Source organism: Lutjanus erythropterus, chromosome 11 (genome assembly GCF_056507025.1).
Source record: "Lutjanus erythropterus isolate fLutEry1 chromosome 11, fLutEry1.hap2, whole genome shotgun sequence".
Taxonomy (NCBI): Eukaryota; Metazoa; Chordata; class Actinopteri; order Lutjaniformes; family Lutjanidae; genus Lutjanus; species Lutjanus erythropterus.
The window spans coordinates 35,008,657-35,032,387 of NC_139327.1; the positions used below are offsets into that span (position 1 = coordinate 35,008,657).

The window sequence follows — 23,731 nt, forward strand, 5'->3', positions numbered from 1 at the left end:
TAACTGTTCCTATCTGCCACTTTACTTTTATTCACATTGGGTATCTTTGTTGTTCTTGTTGAGGTTTAGATGATTTAATTTTTTTTTTTATATATGAAGTTTATGTTAAAATGTATTATGCTGTTACATCATGGCACAGTTCACCTGCAGTGGTTGTGGACAGTTAAAGCGGACCTAATTATGCTCATTTCCAGCTCTATATTTTCAGTCTTGGACTTAGCAGTTAAAAAAAATACATACTCTTATTTATCTTATAGTGGCCCTTTATGCAGCAACTCCAGTCACTTTTCATATGAAATAAGCCGTCTTAGCTCCCCTCCCTAAAAGCATACTTTCTTCTGATTGGCCAACTTCCCGGAAGCCTGCAGCACCCATGCTCGTGAGTCATGTGAGCTCTGTGGAGTGGAGTGTTGGCTGCCAGAACGCACTGATTACTGTATGATAACGTAGCTTTCTTAACTGATTTTGGTGAAACTGCATTCTGTTTTATGTAGAAAATACGTCCTCCGGCTGCTCTGCGTAAACTTTTGCAACCTTTTTGCTGCAGAGTTTTCTGATTGCCAGACAGATTTACGTGTTTTTAGCACTTATTATTTTAGCTGCTAGTCCGCTTGTTGGGTAAAAACTACAGCACCAAAAGCTGCTGAGCACTGTCATAGCTTTGAAAATAGTGATATGGGACATTGAATTTAAGTAATTTACTGTTTATCAGACCACTATGAGACAATGATACGGTTTGACAAATTATAGAGGCATCTAGAGGTACTGCACACAAACACACACAATTTTTATAACTTTATTCACTGATTTTGGTGGAACTGGGTCATATTTTATGGAGAAAATATTTTCTGATCTTCCCTCTGATGTCCTCCGGCTGCTCTGCCTCATCTTTGGGTCATAGACAAAGGTTCACATGTTGTTAGCAGGTAGCTACTTTAGCTGTGCATGCTATGTTGTGCCCGGAGCACATGACATGACATGTGCCAACGTTAGCTGGTCCCATCAAGTCATCCAAAGTAGAAAAAAAGTTGAAAACATTTAGAGCAGCCTGAAACCTGAGGATTTTGCTCACAGGGATTACTTTGTTTACTTAATTATTTGACACGTAGCCTATGTTTAATACGAACTATTAGCACTGTAACAGTATATAGCCTATATGACAGGAAATGAGGGAAAACATAATAGGTGCCCTTTAAACTAATCCAGGTCATCTCATCTTAGTATCTCTTTTTCCTGTGCCATCTGTCAAAGAAAGAAAATGTAGTGTAAAGAGGCTCATGTGACCTTATCTGAGTGCTCTAATTAGCCCCAAATGACAAAGTCAAACCACAAGTTGCAGATTTCAGATGGGTTACTTTTTAGCCACCCTCGACGTGTGGCTCCAGGGATGACAGTGTTTGTCAGTCCACCACTTTTGTCCAGACTTGAAGTGCAAAAAGACAACTATTTTTGATTTAACTTCATCATTATGATTGCACAATGTAAAATGACGACACCGTCCACATTTAGACTAGTTCCCTATGAGCCTTGCATGCTGTATGAAAAATCTGTCTGCCACAGGGCACGATATGTTCACAGGAAAATGGTGTCTCCATTATAGACTAAATTAATGAACAGCTTAATTTTTCTTTTCATAGTGTTTTCTCTGACACCAACCCCTGCTGTTGTTACTTGTTTGTTCAAATCAATAGGCTAAAGTTACTCAAACTACGTAATTACTATAAAATAAGATAAAATTTTCATTAAGTAAATTCTTGCGCCAAAGACTGCTCTGGAATTACTGCAACATAAAAATAAGATAATAATAATTAATATTAAAGTGAAATATAAAATATAAAAAGAGTAATTGCAATAAACAGGGTCCAATAGAATAACAAATGAAGCAAGATGATTTAAGATGAAAAAGTAAACTAAAATAGAACTGGCATTGACACTAATATTGCCAGTGATATTGAAAGTAATAAAAAGTTATATTGCCCCAGTTAATGAACATAAAATTGCACATGATATTAATTTAGTACATGATAATAAAACATGATATTAAATGTAATAAAAAATTGTGTGTGTGTACAGGTGACATGTTTGCGACAGTGACACAAACAGTAATACCACATAGAAACACTGGCAAGAGAGTTGAAAACTTGCCTGTTTCCACTTTAAATGTCTCAACATCTACTGGATGGATTGCCATGACATTTTGTACAGACATTGATCTTCCCCCAGAGGATAAAAAACCCCCTGAACTTTGGTGTTCCTTTGACTTTTCCTCCGGCACCACCAGCAGCTCAGAGTTTTCACTTATCCATTGAAATATCTGCTGGATGGATTGCCAAAAATAAAATTGTAGTCTTTTACGGTTCATTCGCCTAATTACTGTGGTGATCCTCTGACTTTTCGTTCTAGCGCCAACATGAGGTTGACATTTATGTTTTTGAGTGAAATGTCACGACAGCTACGGGATGAGTTGACATGAAATTTGAATCAGACATTCATGCCCCCCCTAGTGCCATTGTCAAAAATTTTACTTTCCATTTAGTGATAATTAACAAACATTCAGGGGTGGAAGTAACGAATTACAGTGACTCATGTTTCCTGTAATTAATTCATTTTGTGGGTACTTTTATTAATCTTTTATTTTTCTCTTACTTAATTATATATTACACCACGTAGTTGGCTTTGCTACTTTTAACATCGGAGTTCTTACCTCTGTAGTCCTGCAGTTTAAATTAACATCCATTCCTTCCATCTGCAATTTGTAGCCAGTAAGGCTGTTTGGTCACAAATGGGCCAATGAAAACTGTGACATATGGACAGAAGAAACACTGCAGCAGGCACAGGTTTCGAGAGGTGACAGTGACCACTGAGCAGAACAGTTGGAGTAATTTAGACTGAAAATTTGGACTAGAGAAATTTCTCACAATAAAATGTTTAATTTCAGTTAATATAGATTGTTATTATTGTTGTTGTTATTAGTACTAATAAAGGTAAGGGGTAAAAACTTTTTATTTTATTTTAATCACTTTATTTATCAAGGCACACAGGTAATACTTTGATGATACGTGTAACATGATTTATTGCTGAGGCCTAATTTTGAGAAACCAGAAACCCCTTTCAATGGAATGCCTGCTATTGATAATCAATGGTAATCAATACTCTGAATAGTTTTGAGAAGAATAAACTTATTTTTATGTATTTTCACTAATAGTTTTACTTGTAGTTAAATAAAATTTTAGTTATGTGACAGTTCTTTTTCTTGAACACAGATTTTCAGTGCTCTTTCCACAACAGCAAATGTTAGCATGCTAACATGCTACACCAGGATGGTGAATATAGTAACCTAACCTGTTGAACCTGATGAACATTAGCATGTCAGCGTAAGATTGTGAGCATATTAACAGGATGTCATTAGCATGCAGCTCAAAGCTGAATGAGTGAAGCCTCACCGTGTCATTAGTGTGACTGCAGAATCTGTCTTTAATATTTGAAACACGGATCCTAGGAGAGAAACTGGCTCTAGCCTCTAGTGTTTGATTGATACTCTGAATGCAAGCTTATATTTGCTTAAAGCCAAACCAAATGATGTCAGCAGAAACTGCTTTGAATGCAGGTCGCTGCTGCATATGTACAGTATGCATGCTCACATACGGGTTGTGGCTGTGTCGCACCGTGGCTGCCTGCCCGCCTAAACTGTGTCCGTCTGGTCCCTGCAGAGGCATGGCTCAGATGAGGAAGCTGGCATGTGATGGCATCAGGACGAACTCCCGGGGTGATCCACAAGTCCCGCTGGTGTCAGCCAGACAGGAGATCCTCACCAGCCTGGTGTCTGCCCTCGACTCAGTGGTATGTCCCAGATAAGGCCTCACACATGTCATTTCATTCTGTGGTCTCAAAATGATTAACTGCTCTTTACAAACCTGAGAAAATCCACCCTAAAACATGTTAATAATCTGCTGCATTGCATCTCTGAACCTAATATTTCCTGTTTAAGTGACAATCCTCTGTTTTCATAAAGGGTTATTTTGGATTATTTAAAGTGGGGTTATATGAGGTATATATCCATAGTCAGTTTATTACTCACAGTAGATGGCAGATGGTAGGCCACCAGTTTGGAGAATGAGGGAGGTGCACCAGCATAGAAGCAAAGCAATGTATTCCTGTGGACAGGGTCATCAAGAAAAGGTATTTTAGCCATTTATAAAAGGTACACCTAAAAAAATTTAATATTCAGCTTAAGTGTACGCTATATTAGATTATTTTCACCGCTTTACCTTGCTGTCAGGAAATCCTTTTCTGATAGGAAACTAGTGTTACATATCACTCTCTTCAACTCAACCAAACTCCATAGGCAAATTCAGTCATATTACCTTGCAGAACACGGGAGCTGCTGGCCTGTCACTGCCTCGATCTGTTAGTTTGTTTGTGTTCTTGTGTGACTTCTGTCTTTTAAAAGGTTAGTTTAGATTCATTAAAGTCACAATAAAACAAAAAAAAGCCAACACATAGAGGGAGCAGTAAACTAGTAGCTTCTGTATTCTGCATGGTAAAATTATTGCTTTTTTGTATGGAGTTTGGTTGGTTTAGAGAGAGAGCAATATTTGGCTTATAAAACAGCGGTTTCCCATCAGAAAATGTTGTGTGACGGCAAAGTAAAGCAGTTAAAATATTCTAAATATATGATTTGTTTTAGGTGGACCTTTTTTTAAGTGGCTAAAAAACGTTTTGTTGGTGACCCTGTCCACTGCAGTTTGTTGCTCAACTTCTGAACTGGTACTCCTCTCTGACCACCATCTACTGTAGCTAATACACTGACTACTGATAACAACCCTACATCAAATACTTAATTATTCCCTTAATGAGCTCATTAGTTACACGTGTCTTCCTCATAGTTTCAGACTTGTGAGTAAATAATATCTGTATTCCTCTTTTGTAGTGCATGGCGATGTCTAAGCTCAATGCTGAGGTGGCTTGTGTCACCATACACGAGGACAGTGTGATTGCGGTCGGCACAGAAAAGGGCAGAGTGTTCCTCAACTCCAGGAGGGAAATCCAAACAGACTTCTACAAGTTTTGCCGTAAGTTCTGCTCCCCTGTGTAACCGTTCCTGTTGGATTTTTACGACAGCACAAAAGCAGATTCACTAACTGCAGCAGTTTGCAGTTTAGCTCTTTATCAGATTAGGTCATCATAAGATGATCAAACCAACAAAGTAGTTTCAGTTTCTCACCCTTCATCAGATAAAACGTCTTGTCACATCTCATTTGGCAAGAAAACATTTGATCTGTTACGTTTGCAAAATGACAGATATGACTGCTGACAACTCTTGTTACTTGTCTTGTCATTTTTTGAAAAAGAAGCATGTCAGAGATTGGTTTAAGTTAGAGGTTTTCAAAGTGGGAGAGAGGGCTCCCCAGGGGGGCTCCGAACAGTTTCAAGGGAGGCTCAGTGAATGAAAGTGAAAAAGTATTAGATTATGTCCCCTTGGAATTATAAGGTTCTGTCTGTGCTCTACGTGGGTTTGAGATGTTGAGCTTCAAAGTTTTTGCATTCCAAATAGTATTTATGTTGTGATTAAGGCCTAATCAATTCAAATGGTGACTACTACAGTCAACAGTTGACAGACTTTCTTGTGAAGGACAGCTGTACATGCTGGGCAAGTTCAGTCTTGTGAATCATTTAAGACCTTGCTGAGAAATTTATTTTCATTGTTAGCCACCATGCTTGCCAGCTAACACGAGCTTCCTAATGTTAGTCTGCCTGCCAGGGTGGGAATTTTGTAATAAAATGTGAACATCTGTCAATTCACCAAAAATCTCAATAGTTAACAATTATTTTGGGTCCGAAATCTACCAGCCACTGTCATATTTTACCAGCTGGTGCTAATTTCCCACCTTGCTGGCTGCTAATGCTAATGTAACATTAAGAGGCAAACACTGAAGGATAGGTTCAGGGTTTTTTGAAGTCTCTAATGTTTATTTCAATCATGAGTTAAAAGATGAACTTATTGTTTAACTAAGTGCTTGTCTCTTACTGTCAATATTAGCTGTAGACTAACATTAGGAAGTTAGCTTTAGCTTGTGGTAGCTAACAATGAATATAAACTCTTCAGCATGATCTAAAATGTTAAAAAAAAAAAAAAAAAATTGCCCGGTATTTGTAGTGCTGTCCACATTTTCATCTCTTCTCTGCTTCTTTCCCTTCTCTGAACTGAGTAGCAACACTTTGACTTTGCAGAAAGAACCTTTTTGTTTTCTAAATAAAAAGCCCAAATTGCATGAGAATAACTCAATTCCAAGGGGATTTTTAGATATCAAAGGGAGATCACAAAGAATACCCTAACTGTGTGTGATTTAGTAAAATATGTAATTCACACAAACAGTTTTGGAGAATTTTACTGATTTTACCAGAGCCAGTAACTAATAAATGCCTTTGGTCAGGCGTTTTGTATGTGTTTGATGTTGTCAAACGGCATTAATAAGCTATCTTGCCTCAATTGTTGAGGTTCTATGGGGTCAAATAACATAATCCTGATCCTTTAGAAACCCTGAAATTGAGTGAAACAAAGCAAGTGAAGTACTTTTCCAACCCACAGTTGGCCCACAGTCTCAGACTTTGTAAACTCCTGGTTTAAGTTAAGTGAAGTTACACTTCCTACTTGTCACTGACAGAAGATAAAATCAAGGTCAAAGAGGATACCGATATTTTCATAACACATTCAGATTACAATCTGCAGTATTTCTACAGCAAGTTATGACAAGAGTCTAAACATTTCTCTGCCTTCTGAGGAAATATCCAAGTCTTAACCAAATTCTAGGCCTTTTCATTCACCCTTAATTTCCTGTAAACAAACTAGTATTCAAGGCTGTAAGCTGAGCCCTATTTCACAAAGCAGCGTTCAGACATTCAACCCCACCTGTTGACCTTGAGCGCAAAGGTGAAACTGCAAATAATGTCCTCAGGCTACAATGTTTCCCTGCTAATAACACCAATTTGTGGGGTTGTGACCTCCCATCACAGAGTTTAATTTTATCAGGCTGCGTATACCGGCTGAAATGAGTTTCTCCAGCCGCTTACAGGGAACAGAAGCTCAAGTTTGCTTTGTTTAGTGAAGGGATAACAATAGAAATAGACCATTTGTTTAGGTCTCAGATAGTTGGCCTTCAACTACAACGAATGAGGAGGCTTTGGACTTTGTGGCTTTATGTTGCCCACTTAATCACAGCGTTGGAGATACTTTACATTTATCCAGACACATTCTAGGACAGACAAGTCATTTATTTTATATGGAACCATTTTTCAAAGGGTAACATATTCATTACTTTTCAGGAGCCAGATTCTCAATCTTGTCTTTGTTTCTTTAGATAAAGTCAAGGCACTGACTCTGTTAGGGAGAGAAAATCGAAAGTAAAGCAAATTGTACTTTCACCAAACTCATACTGCAGGTCATTTGTGGGGGTGGGGAAATTGATTCGTAGAACATTATGCACGGATTCCCAAATGTCAAAGATTGATTTCCTAAATGGTAGTTTAAGTCACTATAAGGAGTTTTTAACTGGTTATGAGTCAGCCTCAATCTATTACTAAAGATCAGCTATTTCTGTGTAGTTGTTCTTAACGTCTGCCTTCCATGAAATTAGATGGGAAAGTTACAGTGAGTAAGACATTAGGCAGCTAAAGAGAAGCAGGAGGAGATTTTATTTAGATAATTGTATTTTTGACAATATATTTTGTGGTTATTATGTGGAAACGCCACTTTTTCCCAGGGAGGCTTCCAAAAAAAAGATCGGCTTACTAACACACACACACTGAGGGATTAGTAATAATAATAGTAGTAATAATAATAAAATAATGTGCTTTGACAGCGCTCAAACTCTAAACAATTCTATTTCAAAAACTGTTGAATTATGAACCTTATTTGTTGTTATTTAGGTGCCTGAAGAGTAAATGGTTTTAAGCAAAAATATTAAACAATTAACTGTTCTTTACCTTCACTTCAGTTAGTTCACTCAATGGTATTTGACTCACAGTAAATTATCTCAACAAAAGATTATTAGTCGGTAAAACTTTTTCAAAACTTAAGAGTTTGTGCTGGTCTCAAAACCCAAAAATCTACAGCAGTACATTGCCTTGAAATTTTGAGTTTTCTCAGCTTGTCTGTTTTTACAGTGTTAAATAAGATGATTCAAGTGTCTGAAAATTGTTTTCTGACTGACTTGGGGACAAGCGCTAGCTCTGACCCTTCTTCTGCTTAGAGACGATTAAAAAAAATCAAATTAAATATCTCGATTTAATATTTTCAGGACAGTAACCCTTTCATCCCTGAAGCACACTTGAAAGAAATGAGGCCAAAGTTAAAATTAGAGGAGAATAATTATTAAATGAAAGAAATTAAGTATGATATTTGAAAATGCTTTTAATGTCACTGCAAGATGTGACTTTGGTTTTGTCATTTGGCTTTTAGGGGTGCCGTGTCTGCAAAATTTGACCACAGCAAATGCCCATACCAAAGACCAGGAAGGCGAACTCAGCAAACTGAGTAAGGACAGTGAGCACGGGAAACCGAGAGCTCCATCAGACGCTCAATCCAACATCTTTGTTCTGAGGAAGATGGTGGAGGAAGTCTTCACTGTACTTTACAGTAAGGAATCACCAACCGCAACATGTTGTCCTCACTAATCCTTTTTATGCCATAAAACTCTACCTAAATTTATAATTATCACCCCATCACCAACCTGCTACTGAGCTAAATAATCACCAAACATTTCCTGTACCCAGTTATTATTATGGAATATCCAGCACTGTTTAATTTTAAGTTTTATTTTGCCAGTTTTATAAGTTATTGCAATGTATACTGCAAAGTTCACCGCGCACTCCCTCATTCAATGCGCAGGTGAGGCTGTGGGAAAGAGCAGCCTGGTCCCTGTGCCTTATGAGTGGATCCAGAAGGACCCCAGCTGTGTGGTGGCCCACGGTTTGCCTGAAGGAGTCTCCCTGAAGAAGCCGTCTGAGTACGACACCAAGACACTGATGAAGATCCTGGAGCAGAGCCATCGCATCCAGTTCACAGTAAAAAGGTGAGTATGAGAAGTGAGAGTCTGTTGTCTGTTACACTGCTGTTTGGGATAACAGACTGCTGGTTTGGATAACAGACTGCTGTTTTGGACAACAGACTGCCGTTTGGGATAACAGCCTGCTATTTGAACACTTGTATCAGATCATGAAAACAGCTGTTTCACATCTGATCACTCTAAAATGGAAAAAAAGGAAGTTTGGCATTTCATCTCCGCCTGTAATGTTTTGCAGATATAAATGATTGTGTTTGGCTGGAAGCACATCGCTGTGTTTGGATCTTTGTAGCTACACTCTTAGAAATAAAAGTGCTGACTAGAACCATAAAGGGTTATATGTAGAACCATCTGTGAAAGTTTTCACCCAGAACTCCCTGCAGAGAACCCTTCTACGTTATAATGGTACTGGTGGTTCTATCCAGAACCTTCTTTGGGTGCTAATAAGAACCCATCCAGGAGGTTATACCCAAGAACTTTTTATATTCCGAGGGTTTTATCTAGAATACACTCAGTAGGTTCTACAGAGAACCTTTGTCTATTCCAAGGGTTTTGAACACACCCAGGGAGCTCTAGCTGGAACCTTTTTAAGTGCCAAGGGTTTTATGTAGAACCAACCAAGGGGGTTCTACCGTGAACCTTTTTAGATTCTACCAAGCCCTCTTTATATAGCAAGGGTTATATCTAGAACACACTCAGTTGTTCAACTGAGAACCTCTTTAGATTCCCAAGGTTTGGTCTAGAATCAACCAAGGGGGTTCTACCAAGGGTTTTATCTAGTTCCCTCCTAGGGAGGTCTACTGAGAATCCTTTTGTGGTACAAAGATTTTAACAATCCTTGAAGAACTCTTTTTTTTCCCCCAAAAAAAGGTTTGTTGGATGATCACTCTCAGTCTTACAATGAACCCTTTTTTTAAGCAAGGGTTCGTCAGACGCAAATGGTTCTGGGTAGAACCCCAGCCTTTCAGGAAGAACCCCATTGGAACCCTTACTTCTAAGAGTGTAGTTATTGTTAGCAGACAGGCTGTATTAGTGAGGGACAGACGAGGTTCTAAAACCACTCTCTCAGGTTACATGTTACTCACTCAGGAGCATGTTTACCACATATAAAAAACACTGGTCAGATTTAACAGCATCCACTGCAGAGGTCTGTTAATAATATGTACTGAGGGAAAATACTGCCAGAAAAGTCTGGCCAGCGTCTTTCAGGCTGAGTAACTCCATAGAGGCCTAATCTGCCTCTTACCCAGAATCCAAAGCTCCTCTTGGTAGGAATTCAGCACCATCTCTAACATATTTGCAGATTTTAGTGAAGGCCTCCTCCTGTTAGTGTTTGTTTGTTCTCCCGTGGAGCCGGGTCTCCAGCATTGTCCATCCTGCAAGATACTCATCAGTCCCTGTGACTGCATGTTTACTCTATAAAACTCTGTAATAGGGCAGCATAATCTCTAAATAGTTGCCTTAGTGGGCGTTCAGAGTGAAAGCAGCTCTGCGTTAAAAAAAATGCAGTGGCCTGTGTTGTTGGTGTTGATTCAGACGCCGCTGAGCCAATGAAATATGATCCAGGAAGTCCTGTCAGACACCAAAACTCTGCTCGGTGGTTTATAAGACTATGAGGCAGGATTTTACAACTTTTGAAAGTTCTTTCATCGCAATGATCGCCTATTCAAGTTACAAAGTTATCTACCGGTATCTTGATGGCCTCTTTTCCTGTTCACTGTGAATTACTTTGTGCTGAAATAAAAGTTGAACAAGGGAAAACTTTATTCTACATTGACATTGGCGAGCCAATGCAGAGGGCTCCAGCAAAACTCAACTTTCAAGTGAGCAAGCATATTTTTTCTCACACTGTCGATGTATTAACATGGTTTATTCACCATTGTACAACACAGGATTGCACAACGAAATGAGAGTTGTGTTCTCTTTATGCACACATAGAACATACAGTACCAGTCAAAGGTTTTGACACATCTTCTTATTCAAACTTTTTGCTTTATTTTTGTTATTTTTCTACATTGTACATTAATAATGGAGACATCAAAACTATGAAATATGGAATTATATGGAATTATGTCGTAACCAAAGCTTTAATTACATCGTTATGTTTGTAAGTGCAGAAGACAGTGTACAAGAGTCTTTCACTTTATATTGTCCATCCACTGATGTCTTCTTTACACCTATTGTGTCCAAAAGTTTTTTGCTCTTTGATATTTTATAACAATTTTATAACAAAGCTTGTTCAGGCCTGTTTTCTCCAGTTTTTTTTTCTCCTGTACAGACGTTGAACTGTTAGCCCACACTTTCATCTTCTCCATCTACTCATGTCTCAGTCAGTCTGCTCTAGATCATCAGCAGCTGGTTCAAGATGCAGCTGCCTGAACTAGCCATCGTTCTCACATTACCCATGTTTTTTTTTCATCCCTTCCCTGGCTTCCTGTAAAATACTGAATAACCTGTAAGATCCTGATGATTACATATGCATAAGCTACTGCGTGACCTCGCTCCCTGTCATGTTTCCAGTCGTCTTGTACCATATTCCACCCCCACGACCTCTCCGTTCTTCAAATCTCAGCGTTTTATCCTTGCCCTGTTCTAACTGTAAAATAAAAGGTGGCTGCGCCTTTTCTGTTTAAGCCCTTCAACCCTCTGGAACAGCTCACTGAAATCAACCAGAATTGCAGAATCTTTGGACCGCTTTAAGTGTCTTTTAAAAATGCACCTCTAAAGGAAAGCCTTTTTATGAGTAACTTTGTGTTTTTTAAAAAAGTGCTGTATAAATAAAGCTTTACTTAGTTACTTACTTATTTATATGCATTTTTACAGGCACACCAGGAAATGGTTCTATCTAGTTCTAGACATCTGGGAAACATTGTCCATCAACTTTGACTGCGTTTGACCACAATGCATCATCAGTGTAAACACAGAGTCGGCCTCCCCTGGTCCTGCCAGTGTCTCGCCAACTGTTGACTCAGAACACGGTCTGCACGTCAAGAGCTCAATTCAGGATGTTGTGCCAGTCACTGCGCAACAGACTCCATTTCGGCTGTTTCATTTTTCTGGACAGACATTAGCCAGAAGCAGCCTTAAATCCAAGCTGGATTAGCATGACTCTTGCCCGACTGTCTTCCTCGCCTCTTGAGTTGGTCACACTGTGGTGCTTGGTCCAGCTGATGTGGCTGTGGGTGGTTGAAAGGTGGCGTTCATTGTTGATTGTCTAAAGGTTCACTATTTTTCTGAACAAAGCCCAAGTTTAGCTAGTAGTGCTTGCACTCGGACTTCGGGTGAAATCGACAGGTCAGTTCACTCACCAGCTTATAAAGAGAACATAATAAACAGATGACAGCAAGGACAGGAGGTCAGTGAGACAGTTTTGTGTGAACTTGTTGAGAGCCAGACTGTCGGTGTTGGTATGATAGAAGTTTACGTTAAAGTCAAAGGTTTGCAGGTGGGCGCACAAGGCTGAGCATTTTTTTTACTGATACAAAGTGAACGCCACACTAAAGCTTACTTTGATTACATGTTGGCTTCCTAGAGCACAACAAGAATTCTGCATCTACTAGGTCTAAGTCATTGGATCGATTCAGTTTTAGTTGAACCTACTCTGGTTTGGAGCATCACAGCTGTTTTACGACTCTCTTCTCTGAGTTTGCTCCAATGATAATAACTGTCACATGCACTGGCCACAAAAAAATTGGTGGTTTCCTGTCTCTACAACTGCATAATGAAGTTGAATATGAACAGTCTGAAAATACACGCTGCAACACAGTGTAACTGTTGTTAAGAGAGATAATCGGACTTGTGTTTGGTATGTTTTGGTCACTTTTTCTTGGAAAAGCACAGGGCCAGAGGTAGAGAGAACAACAGCATCTTTAAAGAGACGAAGTGTTTCGCAATTAAAGACAAAAGAGCAAATGAAAGACACGAGATGCAGACATCAAACTAAAAATATCAAAAGAATAAAGTTTAAATAAAACACTGAAACTAAAGAAAGTCTGGTGTCCACTGATCTGAAGTCCAATGGGAGAGAGTTTAGAAGTTAAGAAGCTACAACCTCAGAAGCGCAGTCTCTTTTTGTTTTCGAGCCTGGAGCGAGGAACAGCCAACTAACCCTGATCAGAGGACCTCAGATTCCCACTGGTGATATAAGGCTGCAGTCGCTCTTTAATGTGGGCAGGTGCCTGCCCGACCATGTAAAGCTCTGAATGTGATCACAAGACACTTGAACAGGATTCTGATTTGATAGGAAGCCAGTGTGTAGAGAAACACTGGTGTTGCATGAGACTTTTTGGAGGATTTGGTGAGAAGCTTGGCAGCAGCGTTTTGGACCTTCTTGTCAGGGAAGTCTTGCTAAGGCAGGTGAAAAAAGATTTTCAGTTGTCAAGACTGAAGGAAATAATGATCATCTCTGTCCCAGCTGGGGATACACGTTCAGATGTTTGTTTTAATCATAAAAAATGATGTTGAGTCTTGAACAATGCAATAGGGCACACCCCTGTTTATGATTTAATAAAAAAAAAAGACTAATTCAATCTGATGAATCTTTTTAATCAAATTTAGGATTTTGTTTGTGGATTTAAAATCTTTTTTTTTATGATTTGAAAACCTGAACAGAAGTTTCATTTTTCAGTGCAGCTGTAGAGTTTAAGCAGTTTTGCAACATTTTGAAGCTTAAACCAAATGTATAACTGAATATTGTCGAGTGACCTGCAAGTCATGAATCTGTTGTTTTAAACATAAGGTTTTTTTCAGCGAATCGGGAGTGACGAGTCCTCACCTCCACTAACTCATTCACTTACTCACACCTCCTACCAGCTAGTGCAAAGTGCAGAGAAGGAGGCGTGATCATGTGTCGCTCACGCTCTTATATTAACAGTATTTGTTGAAATGTATGAAGTTAATTACTGGATTAACCAGCCCTGTCAGACAAGCGCCTTCTTTGGTGCTTGTTTCAGCTCAGTACTTGCTCTGAGCCCAGAGCGCGCTCCCTGCACTGAGCCGTCTGCCCGGTGCTGCATAAATCACTCACTCATGTACAATTTCCATACCACAGTCTGCACACATCCACGAATGAGCGTCATAACCCCTGCAAAATGACTCATTTCACTATCAGAATTTGATCTATTTGGTTTTATAACGTGGAAAGTCTAGAAGAGCTGCATGATTAAATAATTTTATTCCTATTCTAGATAGCTGAGGGATAAAGGTGAAGTTAGCTGACTTGACCGGCAGATGTCTGTGGTGCACACGCTGTATTGGTACATTGGTGACTCTTGGTGACTGGAGTGAAAACCAGAGTATTCTCAGTGAGTGACTCATACAAACTTGATTCAGTAAAAACAGTCAAACTTACCATCTCTAATATCGTCTACAGCAATGGTAGTAGAGGGGAAATGTAAAGAGTTGCAATAACAAATTCAGTACAATTCAATAAATCTTGTTGAAAATATTGTCCCAGGAGGGCCATTCTGGCGCAGTATAAAAAATATGGGAGAAACGTGCTGCAGTCTCTGTACCTCAAGAACAAATAAGCAGAAACATGTCAGTTTATTTATCTTTTAATTACTTCTTCTAATAGTTATCAAGGGGATGTAGTTGAACAGATAAATTGGTTCTACTCGAAAAGAGTTGTTGCTGCTGCAGAAACTGATAATATAAGCCAAGGGACACTTGACAAGTGATATAGTTTGCAAACAGTGATGTAGTTAAGTTTCTAAATGACTTTCGTCTTGATTTTGTGTCTGTGTACAGGCCAGCAGAAGATTTGCCTCGAGAAGCCAAGACCAGCACTGATGTCAATCACAACTCTTCCACCACTGCCGTCATGACGCCGAGCAGCCACGGCCCAGGAAAGACTACCGCCCAGGCAGTCACGTCATCGAGTCCCGCCGCTTCCAGCAACTCGGTTCTGTCGAGCTTCCTGTACGGCATGCCCATGTCCTCCAAACCTCATCCAGACGGGAAGCTGGATTTCAAACCCATGTCCCTCCTCAACCTGGGCAAGGACAGAGTGGCCAACTGGACGTCAGGGACAGACAAGTGCACGTCTGTCAAGGACTGCGCTAACAATGGTAAGACGTATGCATGTGGAGGGTGTGTTTTAACACTGGAATATAATTTTAAAGGGGTAACTATTCCACAGCATTAAAGGCAAGGGAAGTTTATTTATATAGCAGCATTCACACACAAAGTGCTTTACAGGAGCACAGAAAAAAAAGAAAGAAAAGAAAACGCTGAGAGAAAATTGCATTTAATAGACCATAAAAACAAAAGGCAAAAGCAAGTCGATAAATTGTGGAAACAATACAGAAATTGCATTTGAGAGACAATAAAAACAAAAGCAAACAAATATAAAAACAATAGATATGGATTAAAGGGATAGTTCTTGCCTTTTCTAGATTGGGGTTGGATGACGTACTTAACCATTTACAGTGTATTACCTACAGTAGATGGTGGTTGACACGCCCCCAGTTTGGAGAAACAGCAGGAATATCAGTGTAGGGAGATAAGCAACGTACTGCTCTGGACAGGGTCAGCAGCAAAATGTATTTTAGCCACCTAAAAAATTCTATATCAGTTCAAGTGTATGATAAAAGCTTTACCTTTCCATCAGCAAGGTGAAGCTTTGTCTGACGACAAACTGCTGTTATATAAGCTAAATATTGCTCTGTCCAAACCAACCAAAGTCTGGCAAAATCTGTCATTTGACCTCACAGAACTGAACACAGGAGTTGCTGGTCTACTGCTGCCTCAGTCTGTTAGTTTTTTTGTGTTATTGTTTGTCTTCATTGAATCCAAACTAACCAAAGTCACCTAATAGCACAAACAATCTTACAGATTGAGACAGCGATAGATCAACAACTGCCGTGTTATGCGTATATTACTCATATGTAACAGGGGTTTACTGTCAGAAAAGGCTGTCTGATGGCAAAGTAAAGCAAATACAAGCAAGAACAGATATGAGAACAACATTGTGAAATAAGACATAAGCAAAGACAGAGAAAAACTCCCGCTGCTTCTCCAAACGGGGGGCGTGTCGTCTGTCATCTGCTGTAGGTAAAACACTGACTCTGGATAAGTACCTCATACAACCTCACTTAAAAAAAAAATCCTAACTATCCCTTCAACAGTGAATGCTTGTTATTGTGAAACAGCCGGAGCTGGACTGCCTTGGCTTTTTCTCAGTCAATATTGAGTTAATTTGACAAAAGATCGCTTTTGTGAATAGAGGTAAAATTCAAGTTTGACACAACATTTACAATAATGATAGTAATTATAAGGAAAAGTAAGATCTATAAAAAAGTATTTTAGACTGTGTGTGCTTCATCCTGAGAAAGGTGGTAGATTTGCAGGGTGCTTTGATGTGAGATTATTATTATCTTAATATTTATTCCAAAGCAGCACTTAATTTCTACTTTTATATGTCCTTACGACACCTCTGAAGGGGTCAGGTGGAGTTGCTTACCTACATTTGAAATCTTACAGAAAAAGCCGTATTTGTAAGACATAGAAAAACACAGCAAATAAGACTCACACAGAATGAATTAATAGTTTATCCTGGAAATTAAACGTCTTTGCAGATAATGAAATAATGTAGCTGAGTATTAATGAATGCTGGGTGAACTAATTGAATATCTGGATGCTGAGTGAACATTTCTGACTGGAAAGAAAGTTAATTGAACTGAATATATTTAATTTGTCTCGCATTTTCAGACGAGACAACAAGACTACCTGGTGAGCAAGGTCAGAGCCCTCCTGGCATCCACATCTCCAAGAGGCTACTCTTCTCCATAGTGCATGAAAAATCAGGTAAGGCTGAACATATCGCCAAGAAGATAAAGTTATTCTAAAGGCAAGACACGGGTCATTAGCAAACCCCTCACATATTTGTATCAGCCAACAAGTGTATATTTAGCTGTATAACTGAGCAAATATGCTAACTTGTGAGTTATTGAGTGACAGAACATTTTGTGCTTGCTTTGAAAATCATTACTAACAAGCAACATTCAAACATATTTAAAATGTCAAAGATTTGAACTTCACAAACCAGAATGTGTCCAGTATTTCCCCCCACATTTCCTGCTTCAGAGTTAGATGAAAGGTATAACTCATACAGTGAGTGAAATGCTCAGCTTCAAAGTACTGCTTTTTTTTGTGGCTGCAACATAACATCAAATGAAAAATTCTACATCATCATTTTCACGTTTTCTTGAATGACATGACTTTAGACTTAACTTAGACTTTTTTAAAGTCAATTTTTTGCATTTTTCTGGGCAGACTAGCAGAGTCCAGTGCACAAGACAGCTCGTAATGGAGGGGGTTAGTCTAAAAATTTGGATTGAAGGATTATGTTGACAATGATAAAAGTAAGAAGAGAGCGGCGGTGTTCATTGTCGTATGAGAAACACCTTAGACAGATGCATTAATAGGCCAAGGAGAAATGGTGTGATCCTCCTGAAGGGGAGCAAAGACAGAAGGCTTAAAATTGTGATGTAAAGTTTTTGTTGCTTGATACTTCTGTTTTCAATTGAGAGCCCTTTAAAGCTATATTATAAATTCAATTGTTATTCATGCAACAAAATGTCGAATACAAGTAAGATTTATAAGGTGGGAGGTGTAATCAGGCTGCAGCAGTTTTCGTTAATGTTGAAAATAAAACTCGACTTTTCACGGCCGCTGCCTTTGAACTGATTTAAATGTTGAAGCTGGACGGGATCATCAGAATTTCTTATGACTTGACCTGAGCAATGACTTGACTTGACTTGCTTGACTTACAGCAGGGACTCGACTTGACCTGCTTCTGTGACTTAATCCCAACAGGTGGTTTTTATTTATCGGAAACCTTCACTAAAATTTGGAATGGCCTAAATTCCTGTGGCTTAATTTTGTCACATAACACTGACTTTGTAATTATGAACCCACCAAATAATTCACGTGTTATATCTCATCATTTTTATCAGCACAAAGAAAAAAGTTCAAAAGGATTATGTTACCTGCAGCTTTATATTTACAGACATCAGACGGGGTATTCATTTTCTTATATATCTCTGTAATAAAGCCATTAAGCCATGAATGGATTACTGATTGAGCCTCCTGGGCCAAAACGTCTGTTTGAAGTGATTATATCATAAACAGTGAAGTCATTGTTTTCATTTCTTTGCGAAAGTCGACTATGAGGAGGCACAAAACAACCGCAAAGAAACATAAAACTATCATAGAGAGAGACAAAATGAATACAAAGAAACATGGTGTCTCTTTCAGTGTGGGTGTACTCCTACAAAGGAAGGATGTGGGCTTGGGATTAATATATTTCCCTAAAATAAGACATTTTCTGTCCCTGGAAAAGAAGCACTGGAAATTTTTAGGTATAATTTCAGCTACCATCAAAACACATTGTCATATTTCTGGCAAAACTGGAAACGTGTAACAATGATAAATGTGGGCTCCAAACCGGACTGCTTCAGTGTATTATCTGGTCATTAATTAATAAATATTTTGGCATAAGAACGTCATTTCAACATTAATCAACATTATAATGAACATAACATAAACCGTGAAGCAGCTTGAACTTCGCTACAGCTGCCAGGATGAAAATACTAACTAATACTAACTAAAATTTGTTAAAGAAAGTCATAAGGCGTTTTCAAAGTTACTCTGTTAAGCTGAGACAAATTTTAACATTCTGTTCACGTTCAGAGGCTGCCGGTGCAAAGCGGCAGACGGCTGGCACCTTTCGCGCCGCAATGTCAGCCCGATCACTCAGAGCTACAAAGTAAAGCTATAAAAAAAGCTCTTGCTCACTGGGTGTGAGATTTCGGATGGATTCTTTGGAAGATTTTTGCCATCTTTCTTCGGTGAGAGGTGCATTTTGCTACAGTCAGCTGTTGAAGGTGAAATCCATCATTATGCCACCATCTCTGTCAGTATTTCACCCAGAAGTGTTTTGGATAAATTACGAATCCAGTGTTGCATCAAACTGCTCGCTGAAACTCGGTCCACCACATTTGATCCCTCGTTCATGCAGTGCAGCGCACACTTTGCATCATCATTATTGAATCGTTTCAATGTATTTTCATGCAAAGCTGGTAGCGGACTTCATGTTGTGTTTATCTAATTTAGATAATTGAGTCACAAGTTACTGCACTAACTGCATTAATGGTCAGAATTGTTTGAAATCATCGTGCTTGTTAATCATTTTCCACACACACACAGTCACAGTAAAATAGACTTATATATTTTCTGAATATATTCCCACATGTTCTGAATATTTAAGAAAAAGTTTCCCAGGACTAGAGGGGCTTCTTTTTTTGTGCCCAGGAGCAAATAATTCAATCATGCAGTAAGCAAATGACCCAAAATGTTGAACTATTCCTTTAAAAACTGAGCGTTTTGATTTAAGGTGCAGGCAAGATCCAGATAGTTTCAAATGTGATAGATTTTCAGTGTTGGATCTTTAACATGTACATGATATAGAGCATTATATCATCTGATATTAATCTATCACAGATGTATTGGTATCAGCGTTTAAACTGGCTGGTGATTAACAGGACATTGATGCACAGAAAGATATGTTTCAGGTAGTTTATAAACTATTTCCTTATCAAAAAAAGGGTTTTAAACTCTTCTATCAACTGCAGGACCAGCCTCAAAAATGCAGCATCAGTCAGGCTATAAATTAATATTCTCAACTCATAATGGAAGTTAAAATCTGTTCTCCCAGCGGAGGATTTTTTATGCATTTGTTTGACATCTTTCCCTGTTCCCTTGTGTCTTGCTTGGATTTGCAGGCTCATGCAGTAGCCAAGTATTGTTTACTGAACAAAGGCTAAACTATACTTACCCTTAAACATTAAGGGCTAAGCTACTAAGATGTCAAGAGTAATCCTATAAGAAGATTGCACTCATTTCCCAAGTTGATATTGAGTAGATGGAGAAGATTAATTTAAGATCTTTAGCGCTACAGTGAAATAAAGCTCATTTGAATGTTAAAGCTCCTACAATAAACTTTAATAAAAAAAAAAAGGCTGTTTGATTGTGCGCGAAGCACTGACATGTTTTTCTCTTGCAGAAAAATGGGATTCCTTCATTCGGGAAACTGAAGACATCAACACACTGAGAGAATGTGTTCAGATCTTGTTCAACAGCAGATATGGTAAGGAAGGCCTCATTCTTTGCTTCAGTATCACACATAGGAAGCGATACACAAAGGTGTCTCTGCCTCCTCAAGCAATTGTTCATGTACAGGGATGATTCTGTGCATATCTGTGCATTTTGATGTATTGGGGTCGGCGCTTTGGTTTGATCATTTTCTCCTCAGTGATGCACAAGACATGTATATGTAACCACAGTATTCTGCCAGTTCCTATAAAAAAATGTCTCAAGAAGAACAAAACAGCCGATTACAAGTTTACTACCTGAAATCTTTGCATTGCCTTGTCTCTTATTTGAAAGTTTTCAATGGATGCTTGCAAGCAGTCCAACTGCAGTGTGGTTATTCAGTGTGTGTACGAGCAGTTTGTACAAATTAAAGGATATAAACATTTCCACATTGTGGCTCTTGGGATCCAGAATGTTTTTTTATCCAAGCCCCCAGCTCCGATTATCATTCTCTTAAAGTTTCATTCCTCGTTTAGCTGGAATTATCTTTTAGTAAACCTTCATACGGGGTGTGAATCCCACTGGAGGCTGCATTCCCTAATGCAAATTCCTGTTCGTAGAGTAACAAGCGCATAAAGTTGAATAGAACAGTATTACTTGAGTTAAAGTGATTATCTGAGGCTTTGTTCAGACTGTGAGCAGATCAGATTTGTTTCTCAAATCTGATATTTTTAGGCAGTGTTTTCCACAAGACTCAAAATTGGCTGTTTTTTTTTTTTCTTAGTGTCCTGCAACTGTTCCAAATTGTCCTTTCAAATGTCCCAGTTTTAACAACCATGGTCCCAAACTAAAGTTCTTTTTTTCATTCTACATAATAAATATAGTTATTAACTTTGGTAGTTCCGCCAGTTGTTGAATGTCTCTCTTAGTAAACACAGTGTGCCACCTCACATTTTTTTTAATTTGAACACCTAGCAATTAAATTATATATATTCCGTAAGGCATTAACATAATAAGTTTATTTGTTTCTTAACTGTCCCAGAATTGTGCCAGACTCAATATGTTCGTGTCCATGGTGCTATTTTTACGGCCCCAGGGACAATCAGACACCCTTAATTTCGAGTGCTTCTGTTCACAGTGTTATTTGCAAGTGATCTGATCAGATATGTGTATCCAGACCACAGACTGTCTAATCATTAGTGGACGGAGCATCTGCGATGTCACCCATAGATTTCTGAAGAGCTCTGTGTTGCGTCTGGCCTTCGCCACCTTGGCAGCGCCTGACTCATCAAACTTCAGATCTAAAAATGGGTAAAGATGTGGAGCTGGGGAAAAAAAGGCTATCCATCTGAGACGGTACCCACCTGTCACTGAAAGCGGGCACTCCCTTAATTATGCATAAATTTAGGCCTTAATATAATTTAAAGGGATGAGTTATATAAAAATTCACCCTCCATACAGCTGACATGAACAGGGGAATTAGCTATAGAGATGTAGTGATCTGATCATTACGTCAAATCAAAGAACACTCGCAGTGATTGGCTGCTAGCGACACTTACAATTTTTTTCCTACATCTTGGTACAAAAAACATTGATACTTTAAAAGTATTGAGCACCGATGCCCAGCCCTGGTCTTTGTTGTGTGTTGAACGAGTGACACAAAACTTTGAAATTATTGTGCCGCCAGTCTGAGACAGATCTGCAGAAATCCATTTGTTTTGTGTTTTTCTGCTGTCCAGACTTTCAAAAAAATTGTTCTGAATACAATTTGGATGTGCTAAAAGACAGATTTGGGCCGACAGTCTGAACAAGGCCTATTTCAGAGTGACCAAAGTGGGAGGCAGGCCACTGCAGGAGGTCTCCAGACAGTTTTAGGGGAGGCTCAGTGAATGGAAGTAAAAAAAACCAAAAAGATACACTCGTTATCAAAAGAAGATCACGTGTGATTTGGTTGAAGAGATCGTTCAGAGATACAGTTTTGGAGGACTGTACTGTTTCTTCCGCTTTTCCAGAGTCAGAAACTAATAAAAGCCTTTAGACAGACCTTTTTATGTATTTGGCACGGTCTGTAGTTATATAAAACATCAATATTAGGCCATCTTGGCTCAATTGTTGAGTGTCTGTGGGATTAGATAACATAATTATGATCCCGTGGACACCCATAAATTGAGTGAAACTAAGCAAAGTAAATTAAAGGAAGGTACCTTTTTCCAAGTCTGTGTCTGAAGCGAAACCAGCAGACCTCTTGCCTATATTATATAAGCCTGATTGTTTTCTGTTTTCTTCCTCCAGCTGAAGCCCTGGGTCTAGATCACATGGTGCCTGTCCCCTACCGCAAAATAGCCTGCGACCCGGGGGCCGTGGAGATCATTGGCATCCCTGACCAGATCCCCTTCAAGAGACCCTGCACCTATGGAGTCCCCAAGCTCAAACGCATCCTGGATGAGCGCCACGGAATCCGCTTTATTGTCAAACGGTAAGTAACGCTTTGAGATTAGAAGTGCTATTTTTAACATGCTGTTAGCATGATGTAATTTTTGGGGCAGATGTAAATCTCTGTGATAAATTCACAGCATGAGACCGATGTGATTCACAGAGTAGATTTTTAAAGAAACACATCAGTGCATGCCGCCATGTCTAATTATGGCTAATTTAGTCACTGACTGCAGATCATAGTTTATCCATTTGCTGCTTCATTATCGTCCAGCTCCACTCCACCAAACTCCAGTATGGTACCGCCTCTGAAACTTTTATTTAGAAAAGACTTTTCGTAAGCAGCCACCAAGCGAGCCAGCCTATACCATCTGTCTGTTAAATGTCTGTTTCCTTCAGCACACCATGTCCCGCTGACTGGTAAACCATTTCCATTCATGTCCCAAATGACTTTCTCTTGCCAGCATATTGTGGCTGCTCTTCCATCCATTTGTTTAAGCTAATTTAAATGAGCCGCCATGCCTTGTTTGAGATAACACATCTTTTAACGAATCCTGCAGGCAGCTCATTAGTGTTAATACAATTAGGAAAGATTGAAAATGTGATTAATTCAGAATTACATCACATTGCCATTGTCATTGAGAGATGTTCCAGATGTAGGCCCCGATGCTCTTTTTTTGGCATGTTCTTTGTTGACAGATGACGTTCATTTTTTAACTAACTGATCCTTAATTCTAATGGTTGGCTGCTTTAACTGCAACCAAAGTTTATTCTCATTTAAAGCTGCAGCCTTGCAATTAATTACGCCCTGATGATATCAAATGTAATAACAACCTAATTAAATTTCCATGTTACCAGCAGTTCAATTTCAAAATTAAAGGCAAATAGATCAATGCTCGCTGGCATTGGTTAATAATTAAAGTCTCACTGAGAGTATTTTAAAATACTCCATACCAGAGGTGTGGCTCGAGAGAAGGTGATAGGGTTGGTCTCTTGGCTCGATGCTCACTTGTTTTACTTATTTTCCTAAATCAGGTTTGTGAACTCCAGGAAATACCAGTCAAACTGGTTTTCATTTGAAGAATGTGTTTTTGCGGACAGGAAATGGATGAAGTTTTTAAATTAGGCTACACATCTTCACC

At 38.9% G+C, this 23,731-nt stretch overlaps 1 protein-coding gene across 1 annotated transcript in view; it reads left to right on the plus strand.

Annotated features, from left to right (window-relative positions):
• The window catches only part of gtf2ird1 (GTF2I repeat domain containing 1), a 62,796-nt gene that overhangs the window by 10,166 nt on the left and 28,899 nt on the right, over positions 1 to 23,731 (plus strand). The window contains exons 2-9 of the mRNA XM_084730024.1: positions 3,711 to 3,840; positions 4,931 to 5,072; positions 8,459 to 8,635; positions 8,888 to 9,071; positions 14,811 to 15,130; positions 16,773 to 16,868; positions 20,128 to 20,211; positions 22,449 to 22,632. Of these exons, the coding sequence (XP_084586150.1) occupies positions 3,715 to 3,840; positions 4,931 to 5,072; positions 8,459 to 8,635; positions 8,888 to 9,071; positions 14,811 to 15,130; positions 16,773 to 16,868; positions 20,128 to 20,211; positions 22,449 to 22,632 (1,313 nt within the window). The 5' untranslated portion in view covers positions 3,711 to 3,714. The remainder of the gene's footprint in view (positions 1 to 3,710; positions 3,841 to 4,930; positions 5,073 to 8,458; positions 8,636 to 8,887; positions 9,072 to 14,810; positions 15,131 to 16,772; positions 16,869 to 20,127; positions 20,212 to 22,448; positions 22,633 to 23,731) is intronic.